The sequence below is a fragment of the Simochromis diagramma genome, unplaced genomic scaffold (assembly GCF_900408965.1).
Source record: "Simochromis diagramma unplaced genomic scaffold, fSimDia1.1 OVJJ01000421.1, whole genome shotgun sequence".
Classification (NCBI taxonomy): domain Eukaryota; kingdom Metazoa; phylum Chordata; class Actinopteri; order Cichliformes; family Cichlidae; genus Simochromis; species Simochromis diagramma.
Genome location: NW_024387250.1, coordinates 1,444,339 through 1,463,495, shown reverse-complemented (window position 1 = coordinate 1,463,495; position 19,157 = coordinate 1,444,339). Strand labels below are relative to the sequence as shown.

The 19,157-nt window shown below is 39.0% G+C and overlaps 1 protein-coding gene across 30 annotated transcripts in view; it reads left to right on the top strand.

The window, feature by feature from the left end:
* Positions 1–19,157, top strand: part of LOC120714784 (neurexin-1a) — a 258,553-nt gene that overhangs the window by 80,323 nt on the left and 159,073 nt on the right. For 21 of the 30 annotated variants that reach the window (XM_040001214.1, XM_040001235.1, XM_040001223.1 and 18 more), the window contains 3 exons: positions 9,071–9,372; positions 14,003–14,026; positions 15,161–15,322. In XM_040001214.1, the coding sequence (XP_039857148.1) occupies positions 9,071–9,372; positions 14,003–14,026; positions 15,161–15,322 (488 nt within the window). Of the gene's footprint in view, positions 1–9,070; positions 9,373–12,864; positions 14,027–14,276; positions 15,323–19,157 lie in introns of those variants that run through there. The other 9 variants (XM_040001244.1, XM_040001241.1, XM_040001237.1 and 6 more) reach the window with 2 other exon arrangements.

Sequence of the window (19,157 nt, the reverse complement as noted above, 5' to 3'; positions counted from 1 at the left end):
ATAGTCAAGCTCTTGTTTTTGACAGCTCGTGAAATCCAAAACTGTTTCCGCCAAGACTGATTAAGTACTTTTACTTTTGTTGGATGTCTAAGTGTACTTGACATACAGTAGGGAAACATATAGAGCAATACACATATGTAGTACATATATAGAGCTAGATTTTTTTTGTACTACTCATAATAAAGTTTTTACCAAAAGCGATTAGAATATCCAAATGGCAGATAACAACAGTGTAATTCCTTCTTTGTGTGATAAATATTCCGTCCAAGGACATACTTAAGCTTTGTGTCTTAATACTGAAGTTGATGTGTGTATTGTCTGGGAAATGAGGGATGAGCAGCAAGGATAAGGATAAGAAAGTGTCTTTCCTGATGTGTCTGGGTGTCTGCTCACTATCAAGGATTCATGGAGTGTGTGACAGAGAGTGGATCTCAGTGGTGAAAGCTGGGAAGACAAGAGCCGCTCTGTACAGAAATCATCCTGAGACACACTGGCAATGTAATTAGCACATGAATTATTTCTGTACAATGACATGCTTCAGCGCCTCTTGACTTTGCTCTTGTCTGAGGAATGCCTCCATGTATATGGCCCAAATTAGACATCTGCCAAATGCCGGTCCTTTACAGTCAGACGCTTCTTTTCTTGCTCCAGTAATCAAAAGTGGACAGTAACCTCTGCAGCTCTCTCACAGCATGCACTTTGGGTCTGTGCTGGCAACCTTGACAAGGTTACATCCAAACTGAGCAGCTTGTTAAAGCGCGCACGGCGAAGATTTATAACTGCTAGCACATTTCAAATATTGCCCATTCAGACAGAAATCTGCTATCAAATGTTACTACACACCTGTCTGCAGCTCATTGGTTCTCTAGTAAACATTCAGATATTATCATCAGGTATGATAAATTATTGCAGGTGGGCTCATTACATTTTTTTAAAGGGGGAAAAATGTTTGTGCTCTTCTGGCCTATAACTAAATATATGTATAGTTAAATGAAGTGCTAACTATACATTAATATCGAAATGCTTCTCTTTTAATGAGGATATTGATCCCCCATCTCTCCAAGGCTTACATTATTATCCTCTGGATTTACACTGTAGGAATGGATTGGCCTTTGTAGATTAGTATTCAGCACGTTGCGCTCCTCCTTCACTGTAATGCTGTTGTGATTCTGTAATAGGCCGAAAGCAAATGAGAGCCTTGGAGCTAAAGTGTGCTGTTCTGTACGTGTGCTCATACAGTGTTTGTTTGACTGAGCGCACGGATATTCATTTTGCATTTGCCTGTCTCTGAGTCTTTTATTTTATTCTTTTTTTCCCCTCGTTTTTTAAAGTCCTGTTAGATTCTGTTGCCTCATGATGCCTCTTGCCATTTTGAAACCTTAAGAACTAGGAAGCCTTCAACACTTTTAGCCGTCCGTTGCTCTGTGCATTGGATAAAAACAGAGTTCGGTACCGTCAAGAGATTTTCTACCTTGTCTCTCACCAGCACCATTAAGTCTTCAAGATGGAGCTTTTTCAGGGGGTGAGATATCTCTTAAGCTCACTCCACATAAATGTTCTTGTTGAGGGAATCCGCCAAAACATCTAATGTAATGGTTCACTTCCCGACTGTAACTCCCCCCATTTTTTTCTTCTTAGCCTCAGACATATGAGGATCTATTTTGTCATGACTTTCCTTGAAAAAAGATACAAAATGTGATAAATATCACATTTATCCTTTTTTTTTTTTTTTTTTGCAAAAATCAATGACATCATGATTCATGGGGACACAGCTTGTTCTGCATAATTGTTTTTTGTTGTTGTTGTTGCTTTTTTTTTCTGGTTTTCCCAGTGGAATATCTTAAAGGCATCATAAGAGAGGAAATGAGACCTTATTGTGGTCAGTTTTAAATAAGAAGAAATATTTTCTCAGACTTTCTCTGTCTGACTTTCTGCTGAGAGGAAATTGCAGTTTGTGATGTGGGAGTTGCAGGAGTCAGTGTTGTTATTAGAATTTAATCCAGTTTATGTGTCAAAGGTATTGAGGAAAAGATATTCTTTAGTGTTGTCTTTCTGAGTTGTGCGTGCGCCTGTATCATTTCCATTAGCTGGTGGATGTCTGTTTTCATGCCTTGCAGGAATGTGTGCACAGGTGTGTGCATCATCAAAGGTGTGATGCCAGTTGTGGATGAGGCAGCTTTGTGTCCTCATGGGACCAGATACCAGAGGAGGGCAGCGCGTGCACCTGACTGACACGCTGCCAATTAGAGTGAACAGACATTGACTCTGTGTGTGATTTGGCTGACAGACTGTGAAATGGTTGCTTGACTCTCTGCTATTGGGAAAAAATGTAAAAGATTTCACCGACTACTTTTTAGCACTCTGAAAACACGCACATACTATACATCAGCATGAAGTCATATTCCCTTTTCATCTGCATCACATTTCATGCTTTATTAGAGGGATGAGAAAAATAGTAGCTGTAAAAAAAACAAAAACAGGATGAAGTTTTGACCTTCATTTCAGCTTCATGCCAGCAGCTGCAGTGAACACAAATCTGCAAAGAGCATTCTTGTAAGCTAATAGCTTTTGCTTTGAGCTCACCTCCTTGTATCACTCATCCATTAATCACAATGTACAATTTACTTGTACTTAAGATAGATTCAGGGTGAGGTGAGGCCTTTATAATTGTATTATGCTTGAAGTTTATTGTTTGCAATGGTATATGTTTTATAAATGCCACCCAGTATGTTTACCACTAGAATAACTCAGTCCCTGCTTTTCACTACACTTGTACAAAAAGAGAAAGAGCTCTTGCATGACTCTTTGCTTGCAGAAAATGAGCTACATGTTATATAATAAGTGCGTAATTGACACCTGATTCTGTCCTTAATGACACGAGCGGCAAAGCCAATTATAAGTAAATTTACTATGGGCAAAGTGTTTCTGCGGACTCATGCTAGGGAAGGGGACTCTCTTTAAGCCCAGCATGACATCCATCATACTGTGAATCTAAATGACACTATATGTTAAGCTCACACAGTATGGTGTCTGAGGGAACTTAGTGTGTGGATGTGTAAGCTCACACAGATTTGCACATGCTGGCTTTGTCAGTTAAATGTCTGATAATATTTAACACAGCTAATTGAGGCTTTTCTCTCTCTTTGATGGCACTCAAAACGATCACCAAGTGAAAAAAATACCTTGTAGAAATTGTATTTACATTGCTGACTTAAAATTGAAAATAACACAAGTCAAAAAATATCCTCAAAGAACTCTTATGGGTTATTTGAGTGATGTCTACCTTGGGAGTGGCGAGCAGTTACATTTTTTTACTTCAGTCTTTTGAACTGTGTGATAATCATGTAATAAAATATATTCTCAAAGAATGTAGCACTTCAGAAACTCTTATATCTGTCATGCCGTAAGAGGCTTAAGCCAGCTTGATGACGCTAACTTCCTAACATTTTAATAGGATGCCAGACACTAACTTCTGTATCATTTTAATAGGCTGCCAATCAAGCAAGGAAACAGCAAGCGAATGAAAACAGAGTCAAATCCAGTGTCAGTCACCGAGCTTTGCCACAGACAATTAAACTACTTTGGTCTCCACATTGCATGGCTTTGGTATCCTTTTTCGATGGCGCAGCTAGACCCTAAAATTCCACAGGTGCTTCTTTGGAAGTGCATCTTTTCTGAACTCCCTCTGAACCTGAAAAGACTGAGCATTACACACCGAGCTCGTTTTACTTCAGCTTGTTACCGAGAGCTGAAAACGAGTATTTATAGTGGTGTGAGGAAGGTGGGTGAAATCTCTGACAGGGAAACAGTGGTGTCGAGTTTCATGCTATAGTCACAGTTAATGCTGAGGGCTGTCATGAAGAAGATGACACAATTGGAGTTGGGCAGTCATAATTGCTGTGTCTGTTTGAGCAATTCGGAACCTTCTCTACAGGCCCATAAAATTAGTATGAGTCTTGCTTGCTATGTGTCATCTTTCATTTAGTCTCTTTTGACTCTGGAGGACACTCATTATTTGTCATTAATAATGATATCGGCTGTATCGTTTAAAAGCCGTTTGAGTAAAATGTGTTTTCTACTCCCACGTTTCAACTTTTCTGCCATACTTTCACCTTTACTTTTGACAAATTTATTTTGCACACAATCGGGTCAAAAGTGTCAGCGACTAGATTAATTTGCACTTAAAATCAAAGCTTTGCCTATCGTTCATTTCATGGGTAATTTTTCTCATATGCTGCCAAGCCTGTTTCAGACTGTTGTGTCATGATTTGATGTTGACAGGGAATGTGCTCCCCTGGGTGCGAGCTAATTTAAAAAGCAGCCATAGAGTAGCAGTAGCCAGATTATGTGTCAGAGCAAAGTGACTGATGAGGAGCCTCCTGGTCGCTCGGTCACATGCTGGCAATGTTGTACATATGACGTGCTCCAGCTTGTAAGCCCCTTGGTGCTTCATAATAAATGAGTGATTTGGTTCTACATAGTCAACTTCAATTAGGATTGAATGATACTTTAGAGGCAGTAACGCGGCCTTTACTGTTTTTCGCAGTGAAGCATACCTTGATTTTTGTGGTCGTGCCATGCAGCGCCAACTCTGCTCACGCCTTTTGTAATTTAATTTGAGTGACGGACACTTGCATTGCTTCCATCAATATGAGTAGTTAGTTCTGCACCATATATGCACAAATGTGATGTGACCATAGAGAATGAGATGCCTGAATGGCTGTTAGTTAGCTGCTGTTGATTAACAGTTGTTTTTTTTGCAGGGACGAGGACAGTTGTACATTTGAAAGAGATCACAGGATTATGAGAGTGCTGAAGCACAATTATTTTTGTCACAGGTCTTAGATCTCTGACGGATCCAAGAAAAGAAAGCAAAACACGACATTTAAAATATCCTGCTAATGGAGGTTTTTGCAGTTTCTAAATGTAGTGTAAAATGGGTTTTGGTGAAGGCACCAATATGATGTTGTCTTTAAAAAAAGTGGGATGAATGATGCAGAAAAACACACTGTGACAAGTTTTTACCTTTGTGTCTATTTATGGCCTTTCCCTAGGAGCTTTCTGTTCACTCTTTTCATGTCTTTTTCTGTCCTCTGTTTTCTGAAAAACACTAAAGAAGCTGGCTCTAATTCTTGTTCTCATTCAGTGTTATGACTCAAGGGCATTGATGTGCCAGCAGCTAGCTGTAGTTTGATTGACCGTAGTTTGTAGGTCTGCCCAGAGAGACAAATGGGCTATGCCCAAATACCCAGGAGAAGCAGCAACAAAATAGCACCTTTCTTCATTATTATTGGGGACACTCTTTGCATAAAACAGTCTAATACCGTGACCTATGTCGTAAGTCAACAGCGTTGGGGTTTCTAATAGAAAAATCAAAGTAATAAATGTGACTCCATTTTTTTATGTGTTATGTTATTCATCTGTTATAATTTTTTTTTACATTATATTACTCCACAACATGGCTTGAGATGCATTACCACATAATAACTAGTAAACAATGAAAATCTTAGGCTACATGCCCACACACTGGCACAAATCTTTATCCAAATGAAGGGCGCGCGCGCGCACACACACACACACACACGCACACACACACACACGCACACACACACACACACACACACACACACACAAATCTTTTTATTGTATTTTTAGTATAACCACAAAGCTGAAAGCAGTGTTGGTAAAAACCAGCCCAAAGAGCATTTCACATAAAAATGCTGTGTGTTAGTAGCAGTGGATCATTGTTTCTGGCCTGGACACAGTTTGCACTTTACTGTCACAACCTTGTCCTGTCACACAGTAAAAACTTATGTAATGCTCATATCTTCACTCTTCAAAAGTTTTATATTTAGCTGCTGTTTTTTTCCCTCTGTCCAAACTAACTAAACTTAGCCCAATGTCGTGCAAGTGCAGGATAAATTTCTTCTATCTGCCCATGGATGAAAGAGCTTATGTAACCCCAATGACATAACTGTGATTAGTAACTTTAGCATTTTCCAGGTTACCTGAAAGATCTTTAAACACTGCAGCTTTCACTAGCCCAGCAAGGTATTAATCACCACAGCGCCACAAAGCTAATTAGCATATCATTACAGACATACTATGTTGAAGCTTTCCCAGTCAGTATTTCTCAGTGCTTTTTACAGCAAAATAAGATACCTTTAATAAAACTATATTTGACCACAAAGCTTGGTTTACCTATAAATCAGCTGGAAATGGGAAAATGAAATCTTGACTCAAGTGTGTGGCTGTTTCTGTCTAGGCTTTTCACATAAATATTGGATATTGCAATATATCATAAAGATATAGCAGCATCAATTATCAGACATGTAAGCTAGCCCAAAAACATACATATGTTTACATCTGAGTAACCCAGTTTGGAATGTAAACACCACAGAAGTTGCACATCCCCTGGCCCTGAAGCTCCCTCTGGGCCTGGCCCCCAAACGTTGTAAATTCTAAGCAATGCCTCTGCTATACACACACAATTCATTCTCCATTGGTTAGGGGAATTAACTCTGACTTGAAGGCATGGGGATGTGTGGAGAGAGAAATGAGAATGACCCTAAACTATTGGCTCTATTTGTTATGTGGTCACTGAGCTTGTGAAGCAGGGATGGGTGGATTTAGTGAAGAGGGTAGAGTTCTCTCATTTTCACTGATAGGGAGTGCAGACATAGAGGGAATGACCAAAGAGTGGTGAGATCCAGTCAGCTTCAATTATGGCCCCTTGTAGTTTTCCCAGAGGTGCACTATAGCACGTTTAAGGGGAAATCAATGAGGTGACAAATTGTTGTGGACAGCAACCCCTTTCATTTCTTACATTGTTGCATTCATGACTGGTTGGTACACAAAGCATATGTGTGTGTGTTAATTTGTGTGTCTGTGTTTGTTTGGCAAGCATATATAAATGTGCAGCCCCATTTATGATAATTGAATGCTTTGCTCCATTTGTTTTTTGGTGCTTTATTTTCTGCTAGTAGCTTTAATGGCTTGTTATCTGTCTAAACCTTTTTTAAATGCTTTCTAATAGGTTTTCACATGCATCACCCACTGATGCCCAATGTCACTTTGTTTTCTTTTTGTCTCAGAATGTTAAGGTTTTTCTCAAAGATGTTTTTGCTATGCCAAATCATATAATAAAATATTATAGAAATCAGTCACTTGGCTGATAGCCCGATGGCCGAGGAGTGCTCTTTTGCTCTTAACACATCTAGAGCTCTTGGTCGTTTGTAAATTTTGATATAAATTTTCATATTAATACCGTACCAATGTGTCATTCTTTAACTGCAGTTGGCAATCTCTATTATTTAGAAGACTTAATAATTTTTATTGCTGGGACTCTTTGGTCATATTGTTGCTCTTCGGTTTTTGAATTCCATTAGTCTTTGTCAGTAATTGCTCTAACTGTGCAATTGTCTTCCTATCTAAGGTGTGTGAGCAGGTTTTAATAGCTGATGACCAATGTTGGGGTTGTTACTGAGAAAAAGTACTGCATTATTTGTTACATAATACAGTAGATTAAAACATTTGTTACATAACTCATTATCTTACTATTGTGTCAGATAATTACCAGTTGACAATATAAACCACTGGCTATAGTTCCACAACAGAAAACCCTATTGTATGAGAACATACATACAAAACTTCATTTAGTGTTTGAACACAAAGCTGTATATGCAAAGTAAAGTTGGAAACTAGGCAAAGAGACTTCAGAGCGATCACTACTGTAACACATACACGTGTACAGTAGCTACAATGTTATAAATCTGACTGCTCATCACTGACCCCGTTACTGACTGAAGATCAGGCTCTGGCTGCTTGGCTATGGTTGGAAGACAAGTTGGTAACTTTTTGTTTGTGCATGCTAACTGTGCTGATGCTTGGATCTTGTGATAGCAGCTAAATTCAGTCGCTGCTGTTTCAGATACAATTTGCACTTAATTGCCCATAATTGGGCTCTTGTCCTTTCATTCAATAAAAAAGTAACGAGTGCACAGTAAAAAAAAAAAAGCATGTTTGATATTTTCTTACCTATCTTCTTATCATTTTCTTTCTGCAGTATAATGATCGTAGATTATGTATGGATACATGTCTGCCTTTACGCTATCTCCTCCTTTTAATGGGTGGGCCAGTCTGAAGAAAACTTTGCACGATCACACATACAAGGATTAATAACATATATATGTTTGTAAGAGAAATCTATCATAAATCACAATTCTTTGAGTTTTTTAATATCAGATTTAGTTCATCATCCCTCTGGAAATGCAATCTTACATTCTCCGTTAGCATACATTTTACGTGTCATCTTCAACTTACGTCGCTCTTGCATAATGGTGACCAAAATTTGTGCGTGTTACAGAGTTTTTTAGCAAGAATTGGCAAAAACCACTTTTTCGTAGTGCAGATAATTGAAGAAGCTTATAATTAACAAAATGTAATTACCAAGCACACTGCTGTAGCACTACTGATGACGACAAAGCATTTTACAGATTTAATTTACATTTTCAGACATATTTTTTCTTTTTTTTAGTATAGTAGTAATGTTCTAGGATGTTTTCATGCCTTATTGTGACATACACGAGTGCCTACATGTAGGCGCTCATGTAAGTTATATTCATGTATGTAAGTTATTTCTGATATTGCAGATGTACCAATAAATAGTGTTGTTGTAGACCTCCAATCTTAATCACAGAAAAATATAATGATATATAACTTGCAACTGTTATCAGGTATGTCAGTTGAATCCTTAATCATCCGCTTGCCTTAATCTAAGTCTAATTACCTCAGAAGAGTATTACAATAGTGACATCTGTACAAGGTAAGAAATAAGTGCCTGGGATTATCTCCCTGCATTCCTTTGGCTATGGTGGATTCTGGTTGGTCATTGGAATGTTAAATAAATATGTCTCTTTTTATACCTTCATTTACAATCTAATTTCAGTGTATTTATTATCAATTCAACATTTTGAGGCTTTTATTGGCATATTTTTTCACACCTTTCCAACAGGCACCCAAGAGGGCATTATATTACTGAAACACATTTCTCTTTCCCTTGTCTCTGCAGGAAAAGAAGAGTTTGTCGCAACCTTCAAAGGATCTGAGTTCTTCTGCTACGACTTGTCCTTGAACCCGATTCAAAGCAGCAGTGATGAAATCACATTGTCATTCAAAACCCTACAGAGGAATGGACTGATGCTGCACACGGGAAAATCAGCTGATTACGTCAACCTGGCTCTGAAAAATGGGGCGGTCTCGCTCGTCATTAATTTGGGGTCTGGAGCCTTTGAAGCTCTTGTGGAGCCAGTCAATGGGAAATTTAATGACAATGATTGGCATGATGTCAAAGTAACAAGGAATCTACGTCAGGTAACAGTACAGAGGGTGATATGGAGACTCAGTAAATAAATTAAAACAAATGCACTTAAATCATTACCATCATACAATACATTATTTTTCCCAGACATTGTAATTAAATTGCTAAATTTAATCATGATGGTTTCTGGTGGAGAGTGAAACAAAACCACGAGGGAGCAGGGACATCTCGATATGAATCAGGGCCTGTGTAAAGTTACAGTTTAAATCAACCCTAACTTTTAAAAAGAAAAGTTATAATGACATTTTACCTTTGTTGTAGCTATGCAAAGTCTCTAGAGTCATTTACATATCAACATGTGCAAAGTAAGACACAATACTGTTTTTGATGTCAAGGGAAAACAAATTTAACTGAACTCAAATTTCAGGGTAGTACGTACAGTATAGTCTGTATTAACAAAAATTACAATATTGGAAAAAAAGGGGAGAAAAGGTACAAAAACATTTGAGTGCTTATGTTAGTACAGTTGTGATATTGGTCATTATGAATCTGTTGTATTTAAGCATTCAAATGAACTTGCTAGCACACTGTACTTTTTACTAATATAAAAGAAAACCTTTATGTAGAGCATAGGTAAACCTAGAGTTAGACTTTAAAGCACCAAAGTCAAATTTCCAGCACAGGCAAATCCCTCTTACAAGATTTATAGACTTTAATGGGCTTTGCTTTATGGTCTTGATTCACCTCCTTATACTCCTAAGAAACAGGGGAGTGACTTTACATGAGTTTTAGGAATTTGAGTTCTTATAAAAATCCTGTTTGGCCTCTTAACCCTTTACTGACCGGCCCTTCAAATTTACCTGTAAAATGGGCCCGCCGGTGGGCCCATGGTCAATAAAGGGTTAACACCAAAGGGTGGTACAACTCCTGCAGTGTTGCAGGATATCAGCAGAACAAATTCTAGCCTGGTTATGAGATGAGGATATTAATAAGCACGGCGTTTTTGCTTAACAAATATGTAAATAATCCACCTGGCAAGTGCAGATCATGCTGGCCGGAGTAAATCAGCAGAGGTCTGTTAGTGTTTGTTGTGCTGATTCACAGCAGGCCAGCATACACTAAATTGGGTCAGGATGTAGCTCTCTGCAAGAGGCTGTTCATCCTTGAGGATGATTGGAGGGCCCATCAGTTGGACCCATGACCAACCTGAAGAGACAGAAGAGTTGTTGAGGCACAACACTGGCATGCTGTCGGTGGCTTTCACCAGGAACTGAATGCTCAGTTTCAGCTGATGTAAGGGTCACCTGTTGGTTGAAATTTCACTTTCCTTGAGACTAAAGGTTACTAAAGCATGGGTTTCAACAATCTACCCTCTGGGTTTATTACAATAGCGCGTGTAATTTCCTCCAGTTCTCTAGGGCCTGACTAGTTGCAGGTGGCTGAATCAGCAGCATGGCATTTGGGATAGAACCCCAGGTGAAAGACCTTTGCTACAGTTGTCTTGTGTGCAAAGAAGTACCCACATACCAACTAGGCAGAAGACCTTTAGCCCTATAGATCATAATTAATCATTTCCAGAGTAAGTGGATTCAGCTTCTGGGTGCATCTCGACTTGTAGGTACAACAGCTGCTGTGACAAGACAGCTGGAACTTTGCTTCCAGTTCATTGGTTATTGTTTCGTAAATACACACAGGCTCTGCTAGATGATTTGGAAACATTAATCACTCTCACTGGGCCCTAACTCCAACATTATCTAGGTTTAGGAAAGCAGAAAGCTAATAATACCACACTGCGGCATTTGTCTCTGCAAAGGAAACATGGGAATGTGAAATTATTATACAGGTCTTTCAAGCTGAATACCGTAAACCCCTCACCTAATTAATCAAGCTAATTTGCGCTGTCAAATTCAAGAAGAGTCCCATAACCCTGGATACATTGCAAACGTTTCAAAACTACTTGTTTCGTTTGCATGGGGCTGCAGGCTTTCGGACCAGTGCTTGCCTCAGGGTGATGTACGTTAAGTGTAACCCATGTGCCTGTAGTTGACACGTAGAGACAGTCCTGCACTATATTGATAACTACCCAAAAACGTGGTTGGTTTTGTGGAGCAACAGCAGCAGACTTAAGTGTTAAAAGTGTTAATGCCAACGTACAGATCCTAGCACTACAGGACGTTACAGTGGAGTAAGGTTGTGTTCTGGAAGGACTCGCTGAACTGAATGTGTGATGAGAAAATATGTAGATAATAGGGGTGCAACGATACACAAAATTCACGGTTCGGTTCGGTTCGATACTTTGGTGTCACGGTTCGATATTTTTTCGATACAAAAAAAATGTTCATGCATTTTTAATTTGTCATTTATTAAAATTATAAATATATATTTTAACTCAAAAGTACAGTTTTTAAATTTAACCCTAACCCTTGTGCGTGTTTTTTATTTTGACAGCGAATGCGCACCTGCGGACCACTTATGTGCAGCCCTGGTTATTTAGCTCATCTATTGCAGCCACAGAATTCTTTTGTCCATGAAACCATAAAGCTGCACTTTCTTTTTGCCTTATAGTCTGATTTGTCATAACTTCTCCGTTTTGTGGTAAGCTTTTCTTTGGCTGTCACTTCTTCACCCTGACCTGTCTTATTTGGCTCAGCAGAACTGAAATGCTTTTACACGCTCACTCACATATGCTCAGCGATTCTCTGCGCGATCAACCTCTCACGTGTTTAAGCTTGCTGCGGGAGATTTCACTTGTCATGTTTGCATAGTAAGCTAACGATTAATAAGACGATGTCAGAGGAATTGGTGCACAAATTATCATCACTCACAGATCAGTGCTGTCGCTCTCTATACACAGTTCGCTCGATTGCAAAGTGAAAGCAAAAAAACAAGCGCAAATTCAAACGCGATTGCAATATGTCACATATTGACAGTGGCTCACCGATGCCAATGACATAATTACCCAGCTACATTTCTGAAAGAATGCAAAAGCATTGACATATATTTTTCCTTCCTACGGGCAGGGCAGCGATAGATTTTGGTAGCCCGACTGAAAAAAAATCGCTAGCCCCGGGACGTCGGGCTAGACGGCAAACACGTTAACGAGCTAACTGCGCTAACACACTAGTTCACACCAATGTAATTGAGCATTGCATGGCACATCCAACATACTGTTTTACTTTAGTCCATGACTCGCTTACCTTCAGGGTCATACGTCACATGAAAACCAAAATAATTCCAAACGCCAGATCTGAATGTTGCAAGTAGAGCTTAACTTCTGTCTCGCTAGCTTGCCCTGCACTCTTCCTTCTGACTATGCTGTCTGTGTTGAGCGCTCAGTGGATCTGCGCTCGACAGTGCAGCCTAGGCGGAGTAGTCGAACACAGATTCACTGAGCGCTCAACACAGACAGCATCGTCAGAAGGAAAATTGATAAAATAAATTACAAATGTTGTATTGTTCGATACATATGCGTACCGAACCGAAAGTACTGTATCGAACGGTTCAATATCGATACGAATATCGTTGCACCCCTAGTAGATAAATATAAAGATACTTTGTGATGTTCCTACTGTGGGGCTGATTGTACTAGAACATAAAGTAATTTTTAGATGAAACAGGTTATTTTTAATTATCTTAACTATATTATCTTAGAATACAATCTTTAAAATAAAAAAGCAGTTGTGCATTAATTTTTGCGTAATTCAGTCAGGTTAAGGATTATTTTTGTTATGTACTGATATGTAAAACCTTAGAATTATAAGAGGGAGTACTTTTTCACATGACTGCAGTTTACACCCAAAAATCTCCAGATTTGTTCCTGCTCATTTCGTGGGAAATGTTTATCTTCACCTCAGTACCACAGCTTCTTTTTGCATAATCAGCCAATTGATTATTGACAAACCTAAAGATCTGGCCAGCTTGAACATTCACTGCATTCAAACTGTAAAGAAAACAAAGCATATTGAGTGCATGCTCTGCGGGGGAATCAAAATTGCCATCCTCCATATTCTGTGTCAGGGTCTCCTTTGCTTTGTCTCATTGCAGTAAAGTGATCCTAAAGTTCATCAATAAGACCAAACGGAGGTAAAGTATTGTATGAGCGGTGGGAAGTCTGATACACTGGATTGGTCTCAAGCCTAAAACCAAGTACAAAAGAAGACGAATCCTAATATCAATAGCAACAATAATGATAATAATAATAAAGTTTTAGAAATGGCCTTGGGAATTTTCTTAAGAGGGTCAACTGATGTGCTTTAGGCATTCTTTCGTATGAGCCATGTCTGTCAATCATAACCTTTTGTCGGGACTTGGGTAAGGACGTTTTTTTTTCTGCTACTCAACAGTCTAGTCACATACAGAAAATGGTGCAAAAAAAAAAAAAAAACACCATGAAGGAAATCAGGGAGTTACTGGTTGAGCACTTGCACCTCTTGTGCATTCTTGTTATTTCCTTGGTCTGCTTTTTTCTTGTTAAACTTATTTTGCCCTTTTTTCTCTATGTTACTAACATGCTTTGGAAACAAACTAACATCATTCATGGAATGTTTCATTCCACTACTAACCAGTATGGTTTTTTGCCGTTTGACAATGTACTAACAGTATTGACCATCATATATTATTTGAGTAACAATCGTTATTCTGTTCACAGTTTTTAATTTCCTTTCTCCCCCCTTTTCCACAAAGCACTCAGGCATTGGACACGCTATGGTAAACAAACTACATTGTTCGGTAGATATCATTCTAATTGTTTCTTAGTTTGGGTTTGCCGTGTGTTTCTTTCCTTTCCTTTTTTTTTTTTTTTTTTTTTTTACTGTAGACGTCATTTACAAAAAAAAAAGGAAATTGCGGTTGGTACTCTTCTGCTTACTTTTCGAAACCTTTTTCTTGGTTCATTCATTGGTTTCTCCTCTTTATTTCACTTGTTTCCTGTCCAATTCTGTTTGATCCACCTTTTTAGGAGCATCATTTCGAGCCTTTTGCATCAAGCTGTGGTTAATAATGAGGACCCTCTCCTGTCTGGCTGGCCTGATGCTCTTTGGCTCAGCCAGTTGTATCCCCCATTCACTTTGCATGGCATGCACTTTTGACTACCTGTTGCATATGCCACACTGCCCATTTGTCGACGTGAAAGTGACGGTTGAGCTGTGTTTGTCTTTTTGTCTTGGGTGTTTTTCTGATTTCTCTTTGTGGTTTTTACAGTGTCCATCGGCTTGTGCATGCATCTGACACTGTGGCAAGTGTCGAAATACTGATTCTGTATCCCAATCAGGAAAATTGGGAGATTTTTCTTTTTGTGTGCGTGAGAACAAAAAGAAAAGACAAATGCATGCATGTCTTCTTTTGTCTCTTACCCTCAGTCATTGTCCTTTAATAAAAGGTATCTGTGCTTTTCATAGCATGTGCTCCCTTTCTAACCTAGTGGCACGTTCTGGTTTCTTTTGTAGAAACGTCTGCTGGACATACTAATATGGAATAATAATAAATAATAACTAACCTAGATAACATTTTACTAACACCATTTTTGTGTCTGCTAAAATACTTTTATGTTGCAGTAGCAGCAATACTAACACTGTAGTATGGGCAGTTGACTAACTCTCTAACTAGAATAGTGTTCCTTTTAAGTCTTGCAGTCGTCCTAACTAATCAAACTGGACAAAATAATAATCAACAAAAACAAGAAAAAAGACAAGCAAACAAACAAACAAACAGACATGAAAATGGGTTTCAGAAAAAAAAAGAAACATGTAGGGAACTCTGACCTAGATTACAAGAAAAAAGGCTATAACATTATAGTAGGCTGTCTGAGTATAGCGTGTCCTTTCCCTCTGCTTTGTTGTTTAGGTAACAATATCCGTCGACGGGATTCTGACCACCACAGGATATACGCAAGAAGACTACACCATGCTAGGCTCTGATGACTTTTTCTATGTCGGAGGGAGCCCTAGCACAGCCGACCTGCCTGGATCTCCAGTTAGCAACAACTTCATGGGCTGCCTCAGGGAGGTAAACACCACTTCTGTGTGAACTCTGAGGCTGGTGGGTGTGCAGGATATGACTGGCTTCACCTTAGGACTCCAAAACAGACCCTCCCACCCACAAGCTGGCCCTATTTCATCCTTAACACCCTGAGTTTGTTTGTCCTCTTTTCCTCACTCTCACTGACACAAACTTTCTCTGACTCAAAATTTTTTCCCTCTTCTGCCCCCTCAGTGCACATGCGACGCTCTACACACATGCACACACAACTATGCCGGGCGCACCACACACCCACACGTATAGAGGTCTGTCTTGGAGTGGAATTTACCTCGGGCTTCACGTGGCTATGTCAGCTGCACTTCAAAGCGGAGCGGTGATCCTGAGATCAGGGAGTGGAATTTTTATGAGGAGCACCTGACACGCTTAACACCTCACTATTGTTGGGGAGTGTGCTCTATCAGATTTTATCTTAGCCCAATTGTTTAAAGAATAACATTTTTTCTTTATGCTCGGTATCTGTGGAGGGCTTTCCTAAATGTAACTTAATAGTGCTTGAAAAGCGGGAGCGAAACAAGAAAGATAGAGAAATGTACATTAGTTATACGCTCTGGGATGCATTAAATTCAGCACATCCCTGGCCTCCACAGTGCAATGGGCCATTTGAATACTTAATACTGTTTCTCACTCACCCCTTAATGTCTGTATGCTTATAGTGTACTTTTACATTTTATTGTAAAATGCAGGAGTTTTTTTTTAACAATAAATATGGACTCTGAACCTATAGAGCCGTGAGACTTATGCAAAGTTCAGGCTAATTTATAAAATACTGAAAATGGCCAGTTTATTTATCTTTTCATTTCAAACTTTTTCGTCCTTGTCTTTTTTGTAGCTCCTCTTGCTCCTTTGGTATCATTAAAGGCAGACTGCTGTCCTCAGTATCATCTAGGATAGGTCTGAAGCATCTCTCTTTAATGAGTACATACGGAGTGGAGCAGGGAATGTTCACAAGCTTATTAAAAGTGTGTTTTTAAGGCAACTTTTTTAGTTAAATACATGTCTTGCAGGTGCTGCAGATGCTACAACAACAGGGGTGGAATTGGTTCACCCCATTTGTGGTCATCCACCCCACTGAATTACTCTCTGTCCTCTTGCCAAGCCTGCCCTCACTGTCCTGAGATCCATGTATTGAACTGCTCAAAAACTTTTAAATATGCTGCAGAGCTGCGATAACGCCTACAAGAAGAGAGACTGAGGGGATTTTCAGTATTTTATTTGCTCATGGGATCATTTAATATTCCTTATTTAGTTTTACCAGACAAATGCAAATGTCAATATCAAATAAAAAGAGATTAAGCCCGCATGATCTAAAATCCATAGTTAGTTCCATCTACTTGACTTTGATTTTTTTGTCTGACATTTTTAGTACGTTGACAAGCTCTTTGCATCCTCTCATCCAGGCTGTTGAATTAAACAAAAAGGCCCATCTCAGGTCAGCTTCAGAGTGTGTTGTGATAGAATATGTGTGGTGGTTTAACAGCATACGCTGTGGGACCTGATTGATAACATGTCTCCAAGTGGCATGTTGCAGCATTTGTGTGCAGATTCCAGTCTGAGTCGCCACGCCTGCCTGTTAGTTCTGATGGCAAAACAAACTGTGGTGCAGTAATAGCTCAGTTGTCACAGCCCTAGTTTGATGACAAATTAGTGCAGCACTACGAGTGCAGCACCAGTTGTAGCTCAGACCAAAGCTCCTTCGATGCTGAAAGGTGCCCTTTGTCTTGACTATAAAAAATTGATTTGGGTTTATTGGCTGTATCTGTTGCACCTTTGTCTGCATGAGTCAAGTTCAACGGGCAGAGAGGCTGTAATTTATTCCTTTACTTTTTTTCCATTTCTTTTTCTATAATCCCTAAAACACTACATTTTGGTTTAGTGTCACGTTGGGATCACCTGGCCTTCATCTTAGGATGAAGATCCACGGCAGTGTGACTTTCGAGTGCAAGAATGTGGCCACTGTAGACCTGAGAGGCCTGAGTGAATATACACGTATAGTCTCTCTCTCTCTCTCTCACCGTATATATTTAAATATACTTTATATATATTATACTTTAAAAATATATACTTTATATATATGTGTATATATATATATATATATATATATATATATGTGTGTGTGTGTGTGTGTGTGTGTGTGTGTGTGTGTGTGTGTGTGTGTGTGTGAAGAAAATATAGTTTCCTGGTTTGATTTCCTCACAGTTAAGTGCATAATAAACTAAGCCTTGGCTTATCTAACTCTGAAGCACCGCTATGAGCTCCATCCACCTGAACAGTTAGACACAGTAGATCTGACTTGGTGATAAACATAATGCTCCATGCAAATACAATCCCATCGGACATGTTCCCATTTTCAGGTGAACGCTTAGCATGACAGCAAATAAAAAACATGGCTAGTGTTTTCCACAGCTGTAACTCATTTGATTTGACCCACTGGAAGCAACAGACATATACAATTACAACTCTTTTGTTATATAAATGTGCGTGCTATTGCAGTAAAAGAGCTATCTATTATTTGCTAACATTATCCTCCAATTAGCAGTATTAGAGCAGCGTGAAAGAGATCATCAGCTGTGCGCTTGACATCTAGAGGTGGCTGTTAAATAGTAGTTCCCCTTTTATCTCTCTTCCTGATGAACTTTAACATCTTTATGTTTAAAGCCTTTGTTGTCCTCTAAATCTTAGCTTTGTACGAGTATGTCAAGTGTGTCTGGTGAAAAATATAACGGCTCCATTGATGTTTTGATGCAAAATGTTGACATTCACGGAAATGTTAATTAGTTGGAAATTGGATGAAACTAGACATAGGGATCCTAGCTGCTGCTTAGAGCTGCTTAGTAGATACTCTTTCATTGTGGGGATTGGATAATGATGGGGTTAGAGCTGTCTTCATTTCTTTTGGACTGTCGCTAATTACAGTGGAACCCACACAGACATATTCTACACAAACTGTAGACCTTAATCAATATTTTGAGTATTCATGAGAAACTTGCTTAAGTGAATTTAATACGCCTCTTCTTGCATTTTAGTGAATGAGAATAAATCAGGCGATTAAGATGAGCTTCATACACAAATGGAGTTTACTAGTTAGACAAACAACAGTAAATAAAAATGAGCAAATTAGAAAATGTACTGTTGCTGTATCATGTATGATAATGAAGCTCATCCATCAGTAAATTTGGTATTTTAATGACATTTAATGGGCTGCTACTCTTTCACTTCTGTACCTTAGCTCTATATCATCTCAAAGGTCACAGAACTAATACATTTGATTTATTTAAGCCTCCTGTTTTATAGTGTCTGAGAACAGTAGCTAAAATTGACATAAATGTTTGGGGGGTTTTTTGATTTAGAAATTTCCAACAGTATGTACGGGATAATGGATGCTGGAGCTTGCATGAGAAAACACTGCACTAATTTCTTCTTTAGAAAGCCATATCCATCATCTGACCACTCTTATTCTAATCAAATACTCCAACAGGGACTTTAAATCAGCATTTTGCACCACACTTGCAATCAAGTCACTAGTTTAGATTTATCACTCTTCATCTCACATGTCACACCGACTCCCGGGAGATAATGCTGGATAAAATCATTTTCTCCAAACCATTGTCACAGTTGTTTGTCATGTTCAGGTTGTCTCTTGACGGTAGAGCTAAAAGCCAAAATGCATCTCCCACCTATTTACACTTCACCCACTATTCACTTGTTGTGAAGGCTTCAAATGGGTGCAGAGAAAGCGGGATGATGTCTGTGACATTTGGTACCCTGTGGACACAGCTCGTCACGTATAGGTGCAGTGTGACAA